Source organism: Oncorhynchus masou, chromosome 21, assembly GCF_036934945.1.
Source record: "Oncorhynchus masou masou isolate Uvic2021 chromosome 21, UVic_Omas_1.1, whole genome shotgun sequence".
NCBI lineage: Eukaryota > Metazoa > Chordata > Actinopteri > Salmoniformes > Salmonidae > Oncorhynchus > Oncorhynchus masou.
In genome coordinates, this window is record NC_088232.1 from 37,318,042 (window position 1) to 37,342,063 (window position 24,022).

The 24,022-nt window shown below is 41.2% G+C and overlaps 1 protein-coding gene across 1 annotated transcript; it reads right to left on the reverse strand.

Moving 5' to 3' along the window:
• Nucleotides 1-282: 282 nt before the first annotated feature.
• LOC135508287 (sodium-dependent lysophosphatidylcholine symporter 1-B-like) lies at nt 283-23,889 on the reverse strand. Its single transcript, XM_064928370.1, has 14 exons — nt 23,585-23,889; nt 21,409-21,537; nt 20,651-20,775; nt 16,518-16,641; nt 16,288-16,366; nt 16,013-16,182; nt 15,811-15,901; nt 15,519-15,637; nt 15,259-15,342; nt 14,491-14,574; nt 14,285-14,397; nt 14,009-14,152; nt 3,099-3,275; nt 283-2,780 (listed from the first exon to the last, which is right to left on the reverse strand). The coding sequence occupies exons 1-14, from the start codon at nt 23,672-23,674 to the stop codon at nt 2,726-2,728; spliced, it is 1,584 nt and encodes a 527-aa protein (XP_064784442.1). The 5' UTR covers nt 23,675-23,889; the 3' UTR covers nt 283-2,725.
• Nucleotides 23,890-24,022: the final 133 nt, after the last annotated feature.

Genomic DNA, 24,022 nt, shown 5'->3' on the forward strand with positions numbered 1-24,022 from the left:
TCCAGTCATGTGAGGTCAGTGATTATTGGAACGAATGATGGAAGGAAGGATGCATCTTTTAGGTATTGGATGCGGGGTCAGCCCTTTCAGAGTTAATTGAGTGCAATTAGCTGAGAAGAAAGGAATGTCTGAAATATTGGCATGTCTTGTCCTCATCCTACAAGAGGATGCTTTTAAACTTTTGCAGAAAGAAAAACATTGTTCTGTCAGGACAAGTGACAGTATGTCTGAAAATATTACTGAGTCTTTACATTTCAAACTCTGTCAGAAATGATTCCTGAGTTACACCAATGTCATTTTATTATTGTACATATTTTTTAGCAGCTGTCAGTGCTGTAAAGTTTCTCCAGTTTCAAACATATTTACAATTTACAAACAATATATACACAAAACATGTACACCAAAACAGCACCATACTGGAGTGAGGAGCACATTGGAGAAAGCTCTTAAAAACCTCTAAATGTAATCTAAAATGTAATCTGCATAACCCCCAAAATTAATTATTCATCATGCAAGGACCATAAACAATAACTAGTAATGCTGCACACCCCAAGAAAGTGTTAAAATCTCAACTTTCTGGAAATTTAAAAAATAAATAAAAAAATGCTGAGGTGTAGTCCCTTTTGAGGACACAAGCTCAAGTACATTTTTGCTGAAAATATGTAATTTTCTGACATTTACTATTCAACAAAACCGTATGAATAAAGCTTGAAATGACATATCATTTAATTATACTGTATAAAGCATAAAACCAAGAACTAAGATTTTACCTTCCTTTTAACTGTAAAATACATATTGTATGTTTAGTGTGAGAAACTGTGCATATTTTCTCTGCCCCACAGCTGTGATCACACAGAGCTCTAGCTTGGCTTCCTGAACTCATTAGGAAAGTGCCTTTCATCTCATTTTAATCTTGTCCATCTATGACAGTGTACTGGTTTAAAATCTATTAATTATTTTAGATGAATGGCTATAAATCGATCTCTGAATGTGCAATAGTGATGAAACCACTGTCTCCTGCTGCGCTACGATGTAAGGATGGCAGGTATGTGCTTTGTCAGTGGCTGTGATGTAGGGTTCAGGCAAGAGTTGGACACTAAATGTCCCAGAACCACGCAGGTCACCTAAATAGGGGATTTTACATCTAAGAGGTTATGTACCCATTGTAGACTACTACCCAAAGAAAATACTGTTTTTAGATATCTAGATACGGCTTAGGATTTGTCAAGGTTGTTCAATATTACAGTACTTGAGACATTCAAGAGTAAAAAAACATTTGAGTTCTGAATTTTGATTTATCTGATAAATAGAAAACTTGGCTTTGGTCTGATCAAAAATATTCATAACAAGAGTACAGACATTAAAAAACTGTTTGGTTGGTCATATTGCACACAGCATAAGATCATGCCACAGTCTCAACTGACACATTATCTTTAGAAAAGACTTTAAATAATATGAGAAACTAATTAAGCCTATCATGTGTTGACAGTCAACTAATCATTCTAATGATCATACAACATGTGTGTGGGTGTTTAGTCATATACTGTGTGCACACACAAAATGTAAACATCCATATTCAGACGAGTGTATATAGAATTTGATTATCTGCAATGACTATTACCAAATTAGTACTGTGTGCTTTCATCGAAACATAACTAGTTTTAAATAGTTAGTGAAGATTCTGTGCTTTGGGCCAAGATGGCCTCTAAGATGTACATACAGTTGAAGGCATCAAACATTAAGTTAGGCATGAGATAAGTTGTTAGTCTCCCCACTAGCCTTTGGACTCACCAAGAAAGACAGCTTTTTAAGGAAAGTCTTGGTATCGTGGGGGAGAAACAACTTTGACCAAATAGAATTTAGTTCAAACTTGTACAGAAAATCTTATTGCGACAACAAGGTTTACAAAGTACAACTCTACAAGCCGCGCTGTTAAGACAGTAATTATAAGGTGGAAATCAGCTAGTCTAGCTGTAGTAAGTCTGAAATCTAGACACATTATTGGCAATGTTAATGAGTTCATTAAGGTTAGAGTTTCTTTTACAAGGTTCCTTGTTTCTTTTCCCCATGAGACACAAATATAATTCCAGTGGATAAGATTGTAACAGTTATGCGCTCTCCACATCCCTAAAGAGGAGTACTATCCTCTTGAAATTAGTTTATTTATTTTTTGTTGTTGTAAATAACCATATAAATCCAGTGCAGTTACTGATATGCCCCAAAAAATGAATGCTGGAATCTTCCCTCTATGAGGACCATCCTGCTGATTGGAAAGTATTGTTTTAGTGCAGAGAAAGCTTTCCCATCCTTTGACCTAATATCCTTGGTTCAGGTAGACAAACATCTCATTAAAAAAATCTTGAATTTGATGGGTAAATGCATGATTAACAATCCCAAACTAATGTTTGTCATGTAAACAAACAAAACCGATAAACCAGTACCACGAATCACATACATAGTACAGTACAGTAGGTACTCTACAGAGAGCAATGACTCAAAATGTCCACTAGGGGTCTCTGTAACCTGTGGAATCCTGTGGCGACGAGGGCCATTGTGTTCATGTAGCAGTAGTGTGGTCTGTGGTTTCTCCTCCGTTAGTCCAGCTTAACCCAAAACTCACAAACTCTGTCCAGGCTCCCCAGTGGCCTCATCACTCCAACCTGCCAATGCAAACACGCGGGACAGCGGTGGCCTTTTGGTTGGTCACCCTTCTCTCCCGGGGCTCCTATACAACGCTCCCAAGCTCTGTGGACTCTGTCTCGGAATCCTGATCGCTCTCCCTGTTTCAGAATGGGAACACAGCCAAGCGTTAGAAACAAAGGACTTAGCTTGTTCTAGAGGGTCCTTATTCATCGCAGAGTGGCTAAGGATTAAAGTGTGTCCTTTGCATTTAGCTGAAGTATAGAGAAAGATGCCAGAATGGAACTAAGTTTAGTGTCCCCCTGTGAAGAGATTGGTCACTGGATCGCTTAGCTCCCCAGTGCACTCGGTACCTTAATTTAGGAGGAAAGAGCTTGGGTCCTGCATGAACCCTATTCTACTACAATGAGTGTCTGGCTTAGATAGCCCTAATCGTGTGCGTGTTTGGTCTAACTCACCGCATCTCCTGCAGTAGTTTCCGGTTGCCTTGCCTCCTCTCCTCGTCGATGGGATAGGTCTTGAATATAAACAGCCCCAGGAATATCAGAACAACAGGAGCAGGAGAAACCAGCACCTTCAGCGTTAAATTCACTGCGTCGGGTTGCGAGCAGCCTCTGGTCACATAGCCGGCAAAGCTGCAAAAACATTTCCAGGAAGAGAAGAAAATAAAAATAAAAAAGGTGCAGTTTGGTTTGATTATGAATGTGGATTGTGTTATTGTTCACCACAGGACTGCGGTGAATTGAGAAAATTAAGCTAGGTAACCTTTAAAAAACGCAGTTACCATAGGCCCTTTCATAAAAAAAATACACACAAAAGTATGTGTACACCCCTTCAAATTTTTGGATTCGGCTATTTCAGTCACACTCGTCACTGACTGGTGTGTAAAATCAAGGACACAGCCATACAATCTCCATAGATAAACATTGGCAGTAGAATGTCCTCAGTGAAGAGCTCAGTGACTCAACATGGCAAGGTCACGCCACCTTTCCAACAAGTCAGTTCGTCAAATTTCTGCCCTGCTAGACCTGCCCCGATCAACTGTAAGTGCTGTTATTGTGAAGTGGAAACATCTAGGATCAACAACGGCTCTGGCGCGAAGTGGTAGGCGTACAAATGGTCTGTCCTCAGTTGCAACACTCACTACAGAGTTCCAAACAGCCTCTGGAAGCAACGTCAGCACAAGAACTGTTCGTCGGGAGCTTCATGAATGGGTTTCCATGGCCGAACACAAGCCTAAGATCACTTTACACAATGTCAAGCATTGTCTGGAGTGGTTTAAAGCTCGCCGCCATTACTCTTGAGCAGTGGAAACAGGTTCTCTGGAGTGATGAATCACGCTTCAAATCAAATTTTATTTGTCACATACACATGTTTAGCAGATGTTATTGCGGGTGTAGCTCCAACAGTGCAGTAATACCTAACAATACACACAATCTAAAGTAAAGGAATGGAATTAAGAATACATAAATGTTTGGACGAGCAATGTCAGAGCGGCATAGACTAAGATACAGTAGAATAGGATAGAATACAGTATATACACATGAGATGATTAATGCAAAATATGTAAACATTATTAAAGTGGCCAGTGATTTCAAGTCTATGTATATGGGGCAGCAGTCTATGTGGGGCAGCAGTCTATGTGGGGCAAGTGATGGTGATTTAACAATCTGATGGCTTGAGATAGAAGCTGTTTTTCTAGTCTCTGTCCCAGCTTTGATGCACCTGTACTGACCTCGCCTTCTGCAGGGTGAACAGGCAGTGGCTCAGGTGGTTGTTGTCCTTGATTATATTTTTGGCCTTTGTGACATCGGGTGCTGCGTTGGGCAGACTGCACCACCCTTTGGGCCAGCAGCCTTGCAAGGGTTAACATGCTTAAACGTCTTATTCACGCTGGCAACGGCGAAGGAGAGCAGTCCTTGGTGGCGGGCCACGTCAGTTGCACTGTGTTATCCTCAAAGCGGGTGAAGGTGTTCAGCTTGTTGGGAAGCACGTCAGTGTCCGCGAAGTGGCTGGTTTCCCCTTTGTGGTCCGTGATCGTCTGCAGACCTTGCCATATACGTCTCGTGTCTGAGCCGTTGAATTGCGTCTCAATTTCGTCTCTATACTGATCTTTTGCCTGTTTGATTGCCTTACAGAGGAATAACTACACTGTTTGTATTCAGCCATATTCCCAGTCACCTTGCTGCTTTCAGTTTTGTGCAAATGCTGCCATCTATCCACAGTTTCTGGTTAGGGTAGGTTTTAATAGTCACAGTGGACACAACAACATCTCCTATACACTTCCTGATAAACTCAGTCACCGTATCAGTGTTTTCCTCTGTTGATCTCGAAGGCTACCCAGAACATAGTCCACGTGATCAAAACAATCTTGAAGCGTGGATTCCGATTGGTCAGACCAGCGTTGAATCGTCCTTAGAAGCAAAATGGAGGTTGCGATCAGATTTCCCGAAGGGAGTGCAGGGGAGGGCCTTGTAGGCATCCCAGGAGTTGGAGTAGCAGTGGTCAAGTGTTTTAGCAGCGCGAGTACTACAGTCAATGTGTTGATAGAACTTCAGTAATGTTTTTCTCAAATTTGCTTTGTTAAAATCCCCAGGTACAATAAATGCGGCCTCAGGATATGCATTTTCCAGTTTGCATAAAGTCCAGTGAAGTTCTTTGAGGGCCGTTGTGGTATTGGCTTGAGGGGGAATATACACGGCTGTGACTATAACCAAAGATAATTCTCTCGTGAGATAATACGGTCGGCATTTGATTGTGAGGTGTTCTACGTCGGGTGAACAAATGGACTTGAGTTCCTGTATGTTGTTACAATTACACCGTGAAACATACACCCCTGCCCTAATCCTTCCCGGATAGATATTTATTCTTGTCTGCATGATGAACTGAGAACCCAGCTGGCTGACCGGACTCAGACAGTATATCCCGAGAGTGCCATGTTTCCGTATAACAGAGTATGTTACATCCTTGATGTCTCTTTGAAGAAAATCTTTGCCCTGAGCTTGTTAGCTTTATTATCCAGAGACTGAACATTAGCGAGTAATATACTCTGAAGCGGTGGGTGGTGTGCGTGCCTCCTGAGTCGTACGATAAGTCCACTCCGAGTACCTTTTTCGCGCCAGCGGTGTTTTGGAACCGATTTCGGAAAAGGATCCGATTTCTGAAAAGTTCTATTCCTGGTTGTAATGCTGGTGAGTTACTGCCGCTCTGATATCCAAAAGTTCTTCCCGGCTGTAATAACACAAAACATTTCCTGGGCTAATAATATAAGAAATAACACAGAAAAAAACAAAATACTGCAAAGTTTCCTAAGAGCTAGAAGCACAGCAGCCCAATCCGTTGGTGCCATCTTCACCATCCGGCAGTCCGCAGCCGAATCTGGGTTTGGCAGATGCCAGGAGAACGCTACCTGCCCGAATGCTGTGCTAACTGTAAAGTTTGGTGGATGAGGAATAATGGTCTGGAGCTGGTTCGGGGCTAGGCCCCTTAGTTCCAGTGAAGGGAAATCTTAACGCTACCGCATACAATGACATTCTAGACAATTCTGTGCTTCCAACTGTGGCAACAGTTTGGGGAAGGCTCTGTCATGTTTCAGCATGACAATGCCCCCATGTGCAAAGCGAGGTCCATACAGAAATGGTTTGTCAAGATCGGTGTGGAACAACTTGACTTGCCTGCACAGAGCCCTGACCCATGAAATACCTTTGAGATTAATTATAAAGCCGACTGCAAGCCAGGCTTAATCACCCAACATCAGTGCCTGACCTCACTAATGCTCTTGTGGCTGAATGGCAGCAAGTCCCCTCAGCAAAAACATCTAGTGGAAAACCTTCCCAGAAGACTGGAGACTTATGGCAGCAAAGGGGGGACCAACTCCATACTAGAGAGAGGGGCAGCTGAACACCATATGCTGGAAAACACCCAGTTTGTCATTTTTTATTAAAACAAAACCACTATTAATGAATTAAGAATACCAAACATGTTTAGCTTTTAACAGCTAGGAAACACCGCTAACCAAACAACAGTGCTAGATGTCTGTACTACAGACACCAGTCGTCATCGTCGTGTGAAAGACGCATTGTTAAAACATTTGAAAAACAACTGCTTGCAGTAAAGAGCCAACCTGGATACTAAGGAGATCCTGAGGGAAATCGAGAAGTACCAACAGCTTTACGCTATGGAGGAACAACATACTCCATCATGGAAAGAGCCGACTTACTCACAAAAGGACTCGAACAATTTACTTATCGTTGAAGTAGAGGCTAGTGCTCTGGCTGGAATCCATGCAACACCAGACATACAAAGTCGTAGCATGCGTGAAAATCTATTATGTTCTGGGATTCCTGAGGACGCATCCAATAATCCAGAGGGCCTGATCAGAGAATTCATGCAATCCGCCTTGAAACTTCCTCTGAGACTAAACAAGGTGGTGTTCCACTGTGTAAACAGACTTGGAGCGACAAGACCAAGGGTCCCTGACCGATCATCACAAAATTTGAACACTACCAACAAAAGCAGGGGAAGGGAGCTCAAAGGGACCAAATTCCGTCTCAATGACCAATTTCCCCGGGAGAAACAAACGTCGCAAGACACTGTATCCTGTACAGAGGCAACAGAAGGAGAGGGGTACACGTGCCTTTCTCATTGTGGACAAACTCTTTATAGATGGACAGCTATTCCGAGACAGCTCCATAACACCATGGCTGTACTAAATTCTACAGGGATTTCAGGTTACGAAAAAAAGAAAGTATGGGAACTGTAAAAAATATAAAAACACTATGAAGTGGATATGAACACACACATACTCAATTACATGTTCACTTACACACTTGATCCCGCTCTCTACTCTCCCTTGTCGAGAACTGTTGTATAATTTAATATACATATATATACACACACACACACACACACACACACACACATACATACACACACACATATATACACACACACACACACACACACACACACACACACACACACACACACACACACACACACACACACACACACACACACACACACACACACACACACACATATATATATTTACAACAAGCAAGGGGAAGATATCACAATAGGGACATTGGGTAATAATAACATATTGTACGGGATACATTTGTACTGTAGTGAAGCCGTCTCTATAGTAATGCAAGGTCTCTCTCATGATCGTGTGAAATGTCAATTGCAATGGAAATGCTGGGAGGTGTTTTTCAATGATGTTAAAGGTCATTATAATTCAACTATGATGGTGATACAATATGGATTACAATTATCATCATGAATATTAAGGCTATATGCACTACATGTAACACACAGACATTCAACCATGCAAATTGGCGGGGTTATTTATTTGGACATCACACATTAGTCTTATACAGACATCGTACACACTCTCACTAAATCACATCCATCAACTTACTCAGATTTACTACACACATAATATCTTGGCTCAATTTTCTAACATCTGTGGCATTGGCTCACAGGCAAGGGAATAAAACATATTGCGATCCTATTTTTGAAATTCTAAATATCAAACATTTGAAAGCTCTAATTTTGACTGTCATAATACCTCTGAAGCACTGATTATGATCAATTTAGACTGAGAATAGTTTCTAGTTATGGTAAGGGCTCAAATAAGTAGAGCCAATTATAAGTGTAACAGTTTAGCAGATTATAAAAAAAGATCAGTCTTTACGTGGCTAAAAGAAAAGCAATAACATATACTGTTTACAGGATACTCATTCTACATCCTTTAGATGAAGTTGCGTGGAAAAAGGAATGGGGTGGTGAAATAATCTTCTGTCATAGACAAAAGAACTTACAGACAACAAATTATCAAATCATTATGGTTGGAGACTAACACACCGTAAAAGGAAATCACTCTACAAACTATCACCGTGCCCTTAAGGAAATCACAAATATTATGGCACATTAGAATAGTGTATATTTGGAGACTAAAAAAAACAGACCTAGTGAGATACACATGGAGGAGACTTAATCAAGCTGGTCATCTTGACTACTTTCTTGTCTCTTTCTCTCTTGCATCAAAGGTTAAAAAAGACCGAATGCGATCAGATCATCATCTAATTGGCCTTCACATAACTCTTATAAATTTCTACATTGACAGGGATATTGGAAATGTAATCAAAGTTTACTGGAGGACATCTTATTTTTAACTAAGACAAAATAATATATTACTTGATTTTTCCAGTATAATATAGGAACAGCAAATCCACTTATTGTTGGGATACCTTTAAATGTACCTTCAGGGGTCATTCAATTCAATATTCATCAATAATAAAAAAGCAGTTTCTGGCTGAAGACACAAAACTAACATTAACTAATAGTACAGGTAGATAGCAATAAAACAATACTACAGAGATAAAATAAGTTAGAGGAAAAACAAAAAGAATTTGTGGAACTAGTTAAAGAACGATCTAATGTAATCTATTACAAAATAAAGCAAACTGGATGGAATATGGAGAAAAATGCACAAAATTCATCAACACAGGAACGCTAACAGAAATTATTTGCAGAAACTCGTTACTGATTCTCCGAATTATATTTTAAAAGAGGAAGCTAAATATTTTAAGCAGATGTTCTCTTTTCCGTCTGTTCCTCTCCCACTGAACGAAGATTATGGTAAGGAATTCTTTCCAAATAAAACAAAAAATGGAAAATTAACAAATGTACAGAAAGATCAGTGCGAAGGTCAAATTACCGAGGCAGAATTTGAGGCTATTAAATCCGTTCAGTCTGAAAAAAAAAACAGAGGGCTTGATGGCATACCGGTAGAGGAAAATCAAGTATTATTTGATACACTAAAAGCTCCATTGTTAGATTGTTTTAACTACTCCGATAGAAATGGTAGTCTGTCAAGTAGGTCTGATTTCTCTATTATTAAAACAAGACCCAGATGGCAAATATAAAGATTCCATGTAAAATAAACTGGAGGCCTCTTACACTTCAATGTTGTGATGCAAAAATGCTAGCGAAATGAATAGCACTCAGAATTAAAAGGGTTTTACCAGGTATTGTTTATCCTGACAGGACAATAATAGAACATCATGAAACATTTAACCTCTTGGCACTCAAGGGGCAGTATTTCTTTTTTGGATTAAAAAAACGTTCCCGTTTTAAACAAGATGTTTTGTCACGAAAAGATGCTCGACTATGCATATAATTGACAGCTTTGGAAAGAAAACACTGACGTTTCCAAAACTGCAAAGATATTATCTGTGAGTGCCACAGAACTGATGCTACAGGTGAAACCAAGATGAAACTTCAAACAGGAAATGAGCAAAATTTTTGAAGCTCTGTTTTCCAATGTCTCCTTTTATGGCTGTGAATGCGCCAGGAATGAGACTACAATTTCTGCCATTTCCCCAAGGTGTCTGCAGCATTGTGACGTATTTGTAGGCATATCATTGGAAGATTGACCATAAGAGACCACATTTACCAGGTGTCCGCCCGGTGTCCTGCGTCGAAATTGGTGCATAAACTTCAGCTGCAAGTATTTTTCCATGTGATTCAGAGGAGAAAGCAGACTTCCACGAACGATATATCAATGAAGAGATATGTGAAAAACACCTTGAGGATTGATTCTAAACAACGTTGCCATGTTTCAGTCGATATTATGGAATTAATTTGGAAAAAAGTTTGGCGTTTTGGTGACTGAATTTTCGTTTTGTTTTGGTAGCCAAACGTGATGTACAAAACGGAGCGATTTCTCCTACACAAAGAATCTTTCAGGAAAAACTGAACATTTGCTATCTAACTGAGAGTCTCCTCATTGAAAACATCTGAAGTTCTTCAAAGGTAAATGATTTTATTTGAATGCTTTTCTGGTTTTTGTGAAAATGTTGCCCGCTAAATGCTACGCTAAATGCTACGCTAGCTATCAATACTCTTGCACAAATGCTTGTTTTGCTATGCTTGAAAAGCATATTTTGAAAATCTGAGATGACAGTGTTGTTAAGAAAAGGCTAAGCTTGAGAGCTAGCATATTTATTTCATTTCATTTGCGATTTTCATAAATAGTTAACGTTGCGTTATGGTAATGAGCTTGAGGCTGTATTCACGATCCCGGATGGGTACTATCAAGAAATGCTAGCTATTAAAATCAAATCCAATAACAACATTAGAGGATTAGAAATCCTCTCCATTGAGACAATATTACATATTGGATCTTTTAAAATACAACGTTTTATTACCCTGCAGTTTACCTATAAAATGGACTGACGGTGAAGTAGACATACTTGGTATTCATATCACAAAATATATATGCTATCCACAATGAATTTCAATAGAAAACTAGACAAAAATAGACAAGATCCTGCAACCATAGGGAAGTAAATACCGGTCTATTTAAAAAATTGCCCTGATTAACTCCGTAGTCATATCTCAGTTCTCACTTATGGCGCTGCCTACTCCTGATGATTCCTTTTTCAAATTATATGAGCAAGAAATATTTTGCTTTATCTGGGACGCTAAACCAGACAAAATAAAGTGTGCCTATCTCTATAATTAATTGGGTGGATTGAGATTATTAAATATAAAAGCACTAAACTGCTCTAAAAGTTTAACTTGTTCAAAAGTTACTTGAACCCTAAATGGTTCTCAAGTAGACGACTAAGAAAAGCACATACATTGCTTAAAAATGGCCTTTTTGCCTTTGTGCAGATTGCCATTTTCTATTAATTGAAAATTATACTTTTTCAAAGAATTTTACCTTTATTTAACTAGGCAAGTCAGTTAAGAACAAATTCTTATTTTCAATGATGGCCTAGTGGGTTAACTGCCTGTTCAGGGGCAGAACGACAGACTTGTACCTTGTCAGCTCGGGGGTTTGAACTTGCAACCTTCCAGTTACTAGTCCAATGCTCTAACCACTAGGCTACCCTGCCGCCCCAAACAAACATTGCAGTGCTGGCTACAATTTCAATTACATCCCCCTGAAAAGATAGAACAAATATTATGGCTGAACTCAAAAGCGCTGGTTGATAAAAATAGCTGTATTTATGGGAAAGATTTTTGAAAAGGGTATTTTGTTCTTAAATTAAATTGCAATGGTAGAGTTACGCATTTCATGGAGTTATCAGAATTGTATGGGAAGGTCTGCTCAATCCAAGAGTACAACCAAATGATTACAGCATTACCCCAAAAATGAAGTCGGCAGGTGGCAGCGGGAGGAGGTAGGGGACAGGTCTGTCTGCCCAATGTAACGGATCAAAACTTGCAGAGGAATAAAAATAGCATAAATAGGAAAGTATACCTTTTCAGCTAAAATTATTATATAGAATTCTCGTCACCGACATGTTGAGTATTTGGGGCATGAAATCATCGAAACTCAGCAGATTTTGTTGTGAGGATACAGATTCAATAGACCATATATTTTGGTATTGCACTCAGGTAGCTTGTTTCTGGTCTCAGGTTTAGGAATGGTTGAAAATGCATAAGAGTGATCTAAAATTGACCCTAGAAATAGTACTGTTAGGAGATCTGGAGAGACTAAAGGTCAGTCAATTATTAATATTCTAATACTCTTAGTAAAAGTATTTATCTTCAACTCGCAATCTGTGGATTCTATTTGATTAGATAGATTCAAATTGTATGTTAAACGTCACTGGATAGTTGAAAGATACAGTTGAAAGCGGAAGTTTACATACACTTAGGTTGGAGTCATTAAAACTCATTTTTAAACCACTCCACAAATTTCTTGTTAACAAACTATAGTTTTGGCAAGTCAGTTAGAACATCTACTTTGTGCATGACACAAGTAATTTTTCAACAATTGTTTACAAACAAATTATTTCACTTATAATTCACTGTATCACAATTCCGGTGGGTCAGAAGTTTACATACACTAAGTTGACTGTGCCTTTAAACAGCTTGGAAAATTCCAGAAAATGATGTCATGGCATTAGAAGCTTCTGATAATGCCTTCTGCTAATTGACATCATTTGAGTCAATTGGAGATGTTCCTGTGGATGTATTTCAAGGCCTACCTTCAAACTCAGTGCCTCTTTGGTTAACATCATGGGACAAATCAATAGAAGTCATCTAAGACCTCAGAAAAAAGGCTGGTTCATCCTTGGTAGCAATTTCCAAATGCCTGAAGGTACCACATTCATCTTACAAACAATAGTATGCAAGTATAAACACCATGGGACTATGCAGCGTCATACCGCTCAGGAAGGGGATGCGTTCTGTCTCCTAGAGATGAACATACTTTGGTGCGAAAAGTGCAAATCAATCCCAGAACAACAGCAAAGGACCTTGTGAAGATGCTGGAAGAAACAGGTACAAATGTATCTGTATCCACAGTAAAATTAGTCCTGTATCGACATAACATGAAAGGCCACTCAGCAAGGAAGAAGCCACTGCTCCAAAACCGCCATAAAAAAGCCAGACTACAGTTTGCAACTGCACATGGGGACAAAGATCAAACTTTTTGAAGAAATGTCCTCTGGTCTGATGAAACAAAAATAGAACTGTTTGGACATAATGACCATTGCTATGTGTGGAGGAAAAAGGGGTGGATATATTGAAGCAACATTTCAAGACATCAGTTAGGAAGTTCAAGCTTGGTCGCAAATGGGTCTTCCAAATGGACAATGACCCCAAGCATACTTCCAAAGTTGTGGCAAAATGGCTCAAGGACAACAAAGTCAAGGTATTGGAGTGGCCATCACAAAGCTCTGACCTCAAGCCTATAGAAAATTTGTGGGCACAACTGAAAGTGTGCGAGCAAGGAGGCCTACAAACCTGCCTCAGTTACACCAGCTCTGTCAGGAGGAATGGGCCAACATTCACACAACTTATTGTTGGAAGCTTGTGGAAGGCTACCTAAAATGTTTGACACAAGGTAAACAATTTAAAGAAAATGCTACCAAATACACTCAATTAGTATGTCACCTTCTGACACATTGGGAATGTGATGAAAGAAATAAAAGCTGAAATAAATCATTCTCTACTATTATTCTGACATTTCACATTCTTAAAACAAAGTGGTAATCCTAACTGACCTAAAACAGGGAATGTTTACTTGGATTAAACGTCAAGAATTGTGAAAAACGGAGTTTAAATGTATTTGGCTAAGGTGTATGTCAACATCCGACTTCAACTGTATATGTATGTATGTATGTATGTATGTATGTAAGATTTTTTTTTTAAATGCCCATAATTTTGGAATGAGATGTTCGAGAAGTTGTCCACATACTTTTGGTGATGTAGTGTTTCAAACTTTTAGGAACTGCAAAATACAGTTTAATTTCAAACTAAGCTCGTTAAATTGTCAACATGCTAAGTTTTTACAACGTCAGTTTATCTGTACAATACCTGCAAGAGAGAAAAACAAACTCACTCTAGACTGAGAGTAGAGATGCCGAGGGATATTCCTGAGGCAAACTTGGTGAAGAAGACATAGAAGGAGTAGAAAATGGCCTCGTGGCCACTAGAGTCTGGATTCTTCACTTTGAAATCATCCACCACATCTGGAAGCATTGACCTGAGAAACAAGGAAATATGTGAATGGATACCAAAAGACAAGCCGCACCACAGACTGGATAAAAGTAAAGAGACACTGGAGATAGATAACCTATAGGTGGGTGTGCTGGGGTACATTCAGTAGTCTGTTTACCAAGGTAGGAGGAAAGCTGCAGCCACACTGACTCCTGCAGCCACAGAGACCACATAGGCCACAATGAGACTGCTTTCTATGCAGACGATCAGGATCATGAAGGGCACTGCCCACTGCAGAGAGAGACGCATAGGATAGACATGAAATTAGGCATGAGAGAGTTCCATAACACAGCATGAAACTCCACACCAACACACACTACTCACCGTGATGCCAATGTAGACGGCAGTCTTCTTCCCAAATCGGATCAGGAACCACTGCCAGAATGGAATGGACAAAGTCCCAGAGAGCTAGAAATAAAACACCAAAGAAGAGCATTAAGATATTTAACTTTTAAACAATTTCCATAAAAATGAATAGAAATACTTCTCTGCGCAATGTGGGAACAGAATAGGTCAGACTGACCGATGGGCTAAAAGGTCATGGGAGAAGGACAATGTAAAAGGGCCCTTTATTTAACCCTGCTGGGGGTACATGACCCCTGAACTCTTATAGAGGTGTAGTCAACCGGTGTGTCAAATGATCACACAAGGATTAGCGAGTGGCTGAGCAACTAGCACTATGGGAAATATCAAACAATTCATCAGTGCTGACCAAAACCAGCAGCATCTAAGGACCTTTGAGGATTTGGCTAAAACACAAACAGATCTGGTGACATCTCCTGCTCCAGTAGTCAAGCCAGGGCAGGGCAGGGCAGCTCTAGATCCTACTCAGGCAGATAGAGGCGACGGTGCAGAATAGAAAAGCGAGGGTTCCCATGGTGGTGCTGACAGATCGCCTGGGCAACAAAGACCCCTCTGTGCTCCTTTCTCTCACCGATGGAGTGTGTGAGAGGGGGACAGGTTCCCAGTGGCCACAACAACAACACCTCTAACCCCAAAAATGTGCCCTCATCGCCATGACAACACGTCTCCTTGCATGAAGAAAAATTGATTTTGGGGTGATTTTCTCAGAGAATAATAGACTACACTCACCATAATGACCAGCAGAATGTTCTGGAAGTCATTTCTAAAGCCCAGGGTGTAGGTGATGAACAGGGCAAAGTTCCCCTCCAGGAGCTGCCAGGAAGAGAGCAATACAATACACCTCAAACTGAATGAACAGGAAGTAGGTCTAATATACATAAAGAGAACTAAACACCAAGGTTACACACCCTATAGCTAGTCATAAAGAATTGTTTGTTTGGTTGTTTATGTGTGTGCTTAACTGTAGCCCATCTATGAGTGTGACTCACCATGAAAGCCAGCGAGGTGAAGAGGAATCCCATGACCAGTTTGACATATGGCCCATATCCCATCACCATCCTCACGCCCTCAAAGAACGACATGGGTTCTGTCTTCAGACGCCCACACTCTAGGACCAAAACAAAGCTGCCGATTAAATCCGATTAGGTGCACTGTACCAAAGATCAGCTGAAGAAGACTTATCTGATATAATTTCTTATCCCTCATCCATGGCATTTACAGGCTGCCAAGATACTGATAAGAGACAAAACATTTAAATAAAATCAATGAATCAATTCCCACCTTCCTGCTCTCTGACTCCCAGGAACAGGACTGCAGCACAGAGAACGTACATGGTACAGATGACTGCTGAGGCGATGAGGTAGGCTTGTTTCTGTTAGGGGGACAGGAGGAGCAGGGGTAGGGGCACATTCCACTTCTAACGTTTCTATAACAGTGTTATGCCATGTTATACAACATGACATCCCTAGGGTCCCCCACTCACTGTTTCATCTAGGGAGATGTGGGTGATGTTGAAGTCTGACCCCAGCAGTGTGGAGTTACCGTTGTCAAGGACATCCAGGTCACCTGGGAGACAGGGGGCGATCGCCCCGCCCACAATCTGCCCCTGGATTGCTGTGCCAACCACTGTTCCCAGCACCTCCACTGTCATACCTGAACAAGAGTGGGATGGGGAGAGTGAGAAAGAGAAGAATGAAGGCCTTACATTACAACTACATGAGATGCTACATAACCGTAAAGATGTCTAGGTTGACATACGGTAGGCAGTGGCAGAGTCCCTCTCTTTCTGGTCCATGCTGATGAACATGGTGAGCGCTGAGTACGGCACATGGAAGCACTGCGCACAGAAAACAAAACATCAGCATTGCTGGCACAATAACCATGAAACCACATTACAGTAACAATCAATAGGGATTGAGTAACAATGTATTGTAACATGTGCCCCTTCTCATCAATAAAACAAGAGACTCTGTAGAGGCGAGACTAACCGTCTGCAGAGACTGGAAGAGGCAGTAGAAGACCAGGTACCACAGGACCTTCCCCTGCTCCACCGGAGGGACATACCAGATCAGGAAGTAGGTGAGCACTGCAAACGGAGTGGAGATGAGGATCCTGAGGGAAAAACAGGAGTGTGTCAATACAATGGAATGATGGATGAGCATTTAAAATGTGTGGGTGTTTGAGTAGGTCCTATTTCATCTCTGTGACCGGAAAATTAATGAAATATTATACAAACACAATTTACTACAGTATTGAAGAAGTTAATATTTCTTATCACAATTATGATTTCCATGAGTCCCTGCCAGATGACGTAAATTAGTGACACCTGTGTGACACTTGGTAGTGATGGCAGTAGTGGTAGCAGAGTTTGGGCCACTAACTTACATCATCTGCACAGGGTTGAGATTTTAAACTCTGTAAACTAACTAACTTGAACCCCCTCTCTTTCTCATTTTCTTACATCCACACTCCCTTTCTTTCTTTCTTTCTTTCTTTCTTTCTTTCTTTCTTTCTTTCTTTCTTTGCATTGAAAGCAGGTATTTGTGAATAATCCCTTAATTATCTGTTGTTTGGGGCTGTGTGTGGAGAATGGGCTAAGAATGGGCTCAGTGGGGAGTTTCTCTGTTCACTGTGCCACCTGGGAGACTGTGGTGGGCTGTACTTATGGTGGCACCATACTGACCCTGCCTCACCCCACTCTACAGCCACAATCACACAATACACCTGAAAAGCACACCAATCCATTCCAGCTAGAGTAGCAGAACAACCATAGAGAACTATGGATCCACTACTGGGTTTCCAGAAGACAAGTCTGCTCAAAAAATGGACTTTGGGGGCATTGCTGGAATGGTATTTTGGAGACAAGTATCTACTGACTAAGACATTTCTATGCCAGCAGGGCAGTGGGTGTTCGTCTTAGCCCCTCACTGGTCTCAGCAAAATACACAGTTGAGAACAGCAGTCACTGTAACATTACATGCTCATCTGCCAAGTGTATTAATTACTACAACATTTAATACTGTACAACAATATCTTTGTAATAGGTCATGTTTCTTTCCATCTGTCCTCTGTGTTTGAGCCTACAGTCCCCAGGGGGACTATCATCTCATTGAACTGAAAATGCGTGTTTGTTTATGTTACACGACACATGTCGACCCCACTCACGCATGGCCAGTCAATGGTGAGTGGCAATCCCCTGTAGCCAACATCCACTGAACTGGGGAAGCTCCATATAAGCACCCTCTGTCTGCTTCCTTAGCGTACATGGGCTGACTGAATGGGGTTAATAAGAGTCAATAGACTGATCTGACTGGAAATAGAGGTCAGATATCTCCTAGATTGTCTGTGTTTTGTACACTGTCACTATGGTTGAATACACAAAGCTCACAGCAAGAGCACTACCTCAGCCCCACACCAATGACCTTGAGGTGACGCCCTAGCTACACAACTACGTAGGCAAGACAAGAGGAAAAGGCTCAAGGTTTTATTCTGCAAACAGACTTGATCACCACCTGTCTGTGAGAAACATTACTGTGCTTCTTCAAGTTAGGTCAACATTGACTTATCAAGCTCCTAATACTTCAGGGAGAGAGACTATTAAAGTACTTATCAGAGTCCATTAAGAGAACTGTGTTTTCTCTATTACAACAATTGTATGTTATTTTTGTGACATCCAATCTGATAACTTATTTACTCAGCTATCCGTCTGTCTGGCAGGCAGCTACATGGAAGTAAAAGGAAGGCTGTCTATTTTCACTGTGTATGACAACAATATTCACATTCTAGAGAGGTCTAGAATTCCACAGGCTGTTTATGACTCAGTAATTCAATTCTGGGAAAAACCTATTCCACTAATAGCGCTAATTAAAAAGGCAGAGGCATTCAGAAGGGGAAATAGCTTTAGTCAAGGTTTAGTTAAGTGATGCATCTCCTTGTCTGTGTTCAGGCTCTGATAAGAATTCGCTGGGGGATTTGTAGTGGTTTATACAGACCAGAAACCTAACAATGACCTCATTGACATTCAGCCAATAATCTCCCCTCTACTCTCTCTGAATCAGCCAGCCCACTCCCCAACTGCCATCTCACACACACACACACAGACACACACCCATTGGCCTATATCTAGTGGTGTGTTGAGGGCTGGACCAATCAGAGAGGGTGATGCCGGTTTTCTCCCTCTACACTTGCAGCTCAGGCACACCAGGCAGACTATTGTACGTCACATGCCCAGGGTCTTAAGATATCAAGTAAATCCAGTTGTTACCACCATGAATAAACCTCCTTTATCGATGCCATTACTAACAAGTCACAGTATTATGCCAAATATGAATTGCAACCACAAAAGGTCAATATTCCCTTGTATCAGAGTATGTGAAATTAACAGGTGTGCCTTCTTAAAAGTTCATTTGTGGAATTGCTTTCCATCTCAACGCGTTTGAGCCAATCAGTTGTGTTGTGAAAAGGTAGGGGGGTATACAGAAGATAGCCCTATTTGCTATAAGACCAAGTCCATATTATGGCAAGAACAGCTCAAATAAGCAAAGAGAAATGACAGTCCATTAATAGATGAAAGTCAGTCAATGTGGAATATTTCAAGAACTTTGGAAGTTTCTTCAAGTGCAATTGCTAAACCCATCAAGTGCTATGACAAAACTGGCTCTCATGAGGACCGCCACAGGAAAGGAAGACCCAGAATGACCTCTGCTGCAGACAATAAGTTCATTAGAGTTACCAGCCTCAGAAATTGCAGCCCAAATAAATGCTTCACAGAGTTCAAGTAACGGACACATCTCAACATCAACTCTTCAGAGGAGACTGCGGGGATCAGGCCTTCATGGTCAAATTGCTGCAAAGAAACCACTACTAAAGGACACCAATAATAATAAGAGACTTGCTTGGGTCAAAAAACATGAGCAATGGACATTAGACTGGTGGAAATCTGTACCTTGGTCTGATGAGTCCAAATTTGAGATTTTTGGTTCTAACCGCCGTGTCTTTGTGAGAAGCAGAGTAGGTGAATGGATGATCTCTGCATGTGTGGTTCCCACCGTGAAGCATGGAGGAGGAGGTGTGATGGTGTGGGGGTGCTTTGCTGGTGACACGTCTGTGATATATTTAGAATTCAAGGCACACTTAACCAGCATGGCTACCACAACATTCTGTAGTGATACGCTATCCCATCTGGTTTGAGCTTAGTGGGACTATAATTTGTTTTACAAAAGGACAATGACCCAACACACCTCCAGCCTGTGTAAGGGCTATTTGACCAAGAAGGAGAGTAATAGAGTGCTGCATTAGATGACCTGGCCTCCACAATCACCCGACCTCAACCCAATTGAGATGGTTTGGGATGAGTTGGACCGCAGAGTGAAAGAAAAGCAGCCAACAAGTGAAAAATCTAAAAGATCAAATATATTTTGATTTGTTGAACACCTTTTTGGTTACCACATGATTCCATATGTGTTATTTCATAATTTTGATGTCTTCACTATTATTCTACAATGTAGAAAATAGTAAAAATAAAGAAAAACTCTTGAATGAGTAGGTGTGTCCAAACTTTCGACTGGTCCTGTATGTCACCCACCACTAGGCTTAGTCTCGCTTAAGGCATCTGGGGCACATGCAAAGAATTCAAAATCTATTTCTATGGGCACAGGCTTCAAAGTACTCAGAGCCTTTGGTGGACACATCCAGTGCCAGCACAGAACAACAAAGCAAAAAGCACCTGGGCATTCCAGAACTAAATGAGGTCCTCTGGAGCTAAATAAGACAGCCTTGTTCCAGTCTGTCCTGGTTTGCACCCAGATGAGAAGGTAAAAGCTACAACAACCTAAGACGGACAGTGGCCAACAGCAGATAAAGATTGAGTAGGTAGCGACTGATGTAAAATAGAGAGCAAATTAGGCATATCACTGCGATTCAGTGACAGCCTGATCTCTCTATTCAAACTGTTCCACCTCAGCGTCGTTGTCACGATTACCGCCCATATTTCAATTACAACTACTGTTTTCCCTCTAGTCGTGACGAGAGGTTTTGCATTTAAAAAAATCTAATTTCCTCTCCTCTTTCATTCCTGCCTACTGTAATATGTCCGCTAGGTGACCGAGGCAGAGGCACCTACCAGGGCATCATCCGGCCACACCTGGTCCATCTGCTCCGACTAACCAGGAAGCCCACCGTTGGGTCCGTCACTGCATCCCAGGCCCGGCCCACAAACAAGATGATAGAGGCATATAATGGGTCCAGCTATGGAGAGACAAAGATAAAGGGAGATAAATAAGGTGTGTGTGTGTGGGGGGGGGCATCACCTCTCAGCCATCACCTCTCAGCCATCACCTCTCCTCACAGATCAAAGAGTGGCTATTGAAACAGAAATAAAACAGAGGCAGTTGGATTGCATCTTAGCAACAAGATGACTAAGACAATATTTGAAAAGTTGCCAAGGTCATGTTAAGAAATGATACATTTCCAGGCCACATTGGCAACATTACCATCTGAACAATGTGGTGTTTAAGTCCATTCCAATGAGCTCATTAGCTCACTGGTTGAAAGAGTTGTATTCAGTGAGAGCACTACAGTGAGCACAGTGTACAGTCTATCACTTGCTAATTGAGTGACAAAGCAAAGCAGTGTGAGTCAGAATTAATTTGCTTCACTAGATGAGTCATGCCAAAGTCTGTTAAAATGATACCAGATCTTTGGCCTTGCCCTTAAAGTCATCTTGAGAAGCTTTTCAAGTATAAATACAGTAAAGTACACACACTAAAGGGTAAAACAAAATATGTTTTGAGCATGTTTAGACAACTGCAAATTTCAAGGAGTTGGCTTGATGGTGACTTTGTGATGTCATTGGTTCCGTTTGAATCCCATCTCACTCACCTGGGCCACATCCAGCAGATAGATCTGGAGAAAGAAGCCCAGCGCGCTGCCTGTGATCTGGTAGGGAGCCCCTCCGATGGCATAACACAACTTACTGCACATTGACAGACGGCCATTGTTGTCCCTCCGCTGGAAAATGGGGAGAGAAGAAGCACATTGCATGACAATAGTACACAATGTTTTGTGATAGACTAAACACAGACTTAAAAAGAAAATCAGAATATTGTGAAAGCATTGGATTTTTAGGGGTTCCTAAAGATGCACAGTTCAGCTGTTGTGATACAGGATCTTTGTAGGTCTATATCCAACTCTGCATTTGTATTAAAAACTGACAAAATGTTGGAGGCATCACTTGGGTATTTGAGCATCACTTCTTTGATCATGTAGAATTTCTCTGTGCAGGATCTAACTGTACAGGAAGTGGATTTGATCATTGAACTGGGTATTGATTGCTCAGTCGAGGTAAACTCACCCACTTGACCCTTTGAGTGTCCGGTTTATTTCAGAGACTTCCTGCCCAACAGCGGCTAGTAAAACAACGTCTCATTGTGAGCCCAAGATTGGCCAACGCTCCTCACCCCACCATTGAATGTCAGATTAGTACTAAATCCCTCTGACTATGCAGTCTGGGCCACTACGAGTTTAGAAAGTGGTGTGAGACTGCGAGGTCACTGTAGTTCAGTCATTGTACAACTCTGCCTGGTGCCGGAGGCAGCGATTGGCTCTGGCTATGGGATGATCAGGCATTCCGAGATTCCTTCAGTGGCCTGAACGGAGGCCACCAACAGTCAGCAAACAGTCAGGAGTGCACACACCCCCATCCTTCCCATCACAAACACATCCTGCTGGTCAATGAGTAAATACACCCAGTCCAACAGCCAATCATTGTAAAGAGCATCTAGCCAGTCTGACACCATGTGTTCTGTCAGTATTGAGAGCAGACACCTGGTTTTACATGCTCCTCTGACCTCTTCATGGTAATTTTCCTGGTGAAATATACCCCCATAGAACAGGAATTATGTCCCATATTGCCTTCAGGAATGTGGCCTAAAGATATCACGTGTAGGACAAATTGTATGGAAAATCCCATATAACAGTGACACCTCTAAAATGGTTTTGAGATGACACACATGGCACCTCCCTGACATGCAGAATGAAGGGTGAATAGCCTTTGAGCTCCTCAGGCAGACCTGGCTGACCAGAAGGTTAAACCTGAAGAAGCAAGTCCTGCACTATGGCCAAAATGAAACACTACACACTGGGAATAAACCTGGTACAAAGAAATCCAGACATTTTGTCTGTATGACAGCACATCGGTGAGCCCCATAGAGACATCCAGTATTGACTTCATGTCAGTGAACATCAGTAAAACAGACTTATTATATACATCTGTTTCTTCTTTTAGGTCATTTAGCAGCCGCTTTACCCATAGAGACTTACAGTAGTGAGTGCTTACATTATCGTACAGGTCTCCGTGGGAATCGAATCCACAACCCTGGCGTTGAAAGCGGTATGCTCTACCAACTGAACCACATGGAGGGATATAACAATTGGTCTACATCAGCCGACATTGGAAACATTATTCTTCAGACAAAATCCCATTCATAGCTAAAATACGGGTTAAATGAAGGCATGTCCCTTTAAAACCGGTAAAAAAATTTATCTGAACAGCTGCACCAAGACAGATGGTCTTGCGTGGTGAAAAATCAAGCCCCATCGATGAAGCTAGAGAATATTTGGTGTGATGATGTCCAATCATGTAATATATGGTTTAGCCACAGTTAGACCATTATAAACCACTCATTGTTAATGTCAATCCCATGAAGGCTATTTGGGGCTTGAAACGGGATTGACATATAAGTAATTTCAATAGCCTATAATGGCATCGCATGCCTTTCTGCCAATTAGGAAAACTGTCCGATTGGGAAAACCGTTAGTTTCGCTGTTAATAGCGTAACTATATTAAACCCGCCTCAATTGTATACTGTTTCATTGTTAAAATATTTTAGCGAATTTGTGTGCGTTGAAAACTCCATTATAATAATGCCTACGGCTACAATAGACTACCCATATCCCTCCATGTGATGCAAATTAATAGATTGCTCGTCAAATAATAATTTAAATGAAGATAATTTATTATGCCACAAATGAATAGCCCTAAAATTATCGTATTTACCTTGGCAATTTTGATTCCATCTGGACTTATTGGTTTTGTTGGTAAAAGACTTGCCGCCGCATATTGCTCCGCGCCCTCTCCTTTTGCCATATCGTTTTAAATCGATACAATTTGAAAAGCCTTTGATGTTTCTATTCTCCTCACTGAATCTTGAAACCGCGCGAGGACCTTAAGTAGCCGTTTGAGCTCTGAGTTCCACACTCAATTTGGTACGCTGGTGTCCTTGGCTTGACGTTGGATACATTTATTTTCAACGATTGCACGCGTGAAATGTGCGGAGGATTGTGGGAACATGGGCGACAAGACCGCTGCTAGCAGAGCGGGTTCTAAAAGTTCAGCTCTTGACAATTTTATGAAAATGTAATGCGGCCACTGCTGACTATAACCAATCAGACGAGGAGTAGATGTTTGCTTGATAATCTTCATGAAACATACCCC

Coding starts and splice junctions, on each gene's coding strand:
- LOC135508287 (XM_064928370.1), bottom strand. CDS start 23,674: ATGGCAAAAGGAGAGGGCGCGGAGCAATATGCGGCGGCAAGTCTTTTA. Junction 20,776..21,408: donor ATCTGCTGGATGTGGCCCAG/GTGAGTGAGATG, acceptor GTCTCTCCATAG/CTGGACCCATTATATGCCTC. Junction 15,902..16,012: donor ACATCTCCCTAGATGAAACA/GTGAGTGGGGGA, acceptor TCCCCCTAACAG/AAACAAGCCTACCTCATCGC.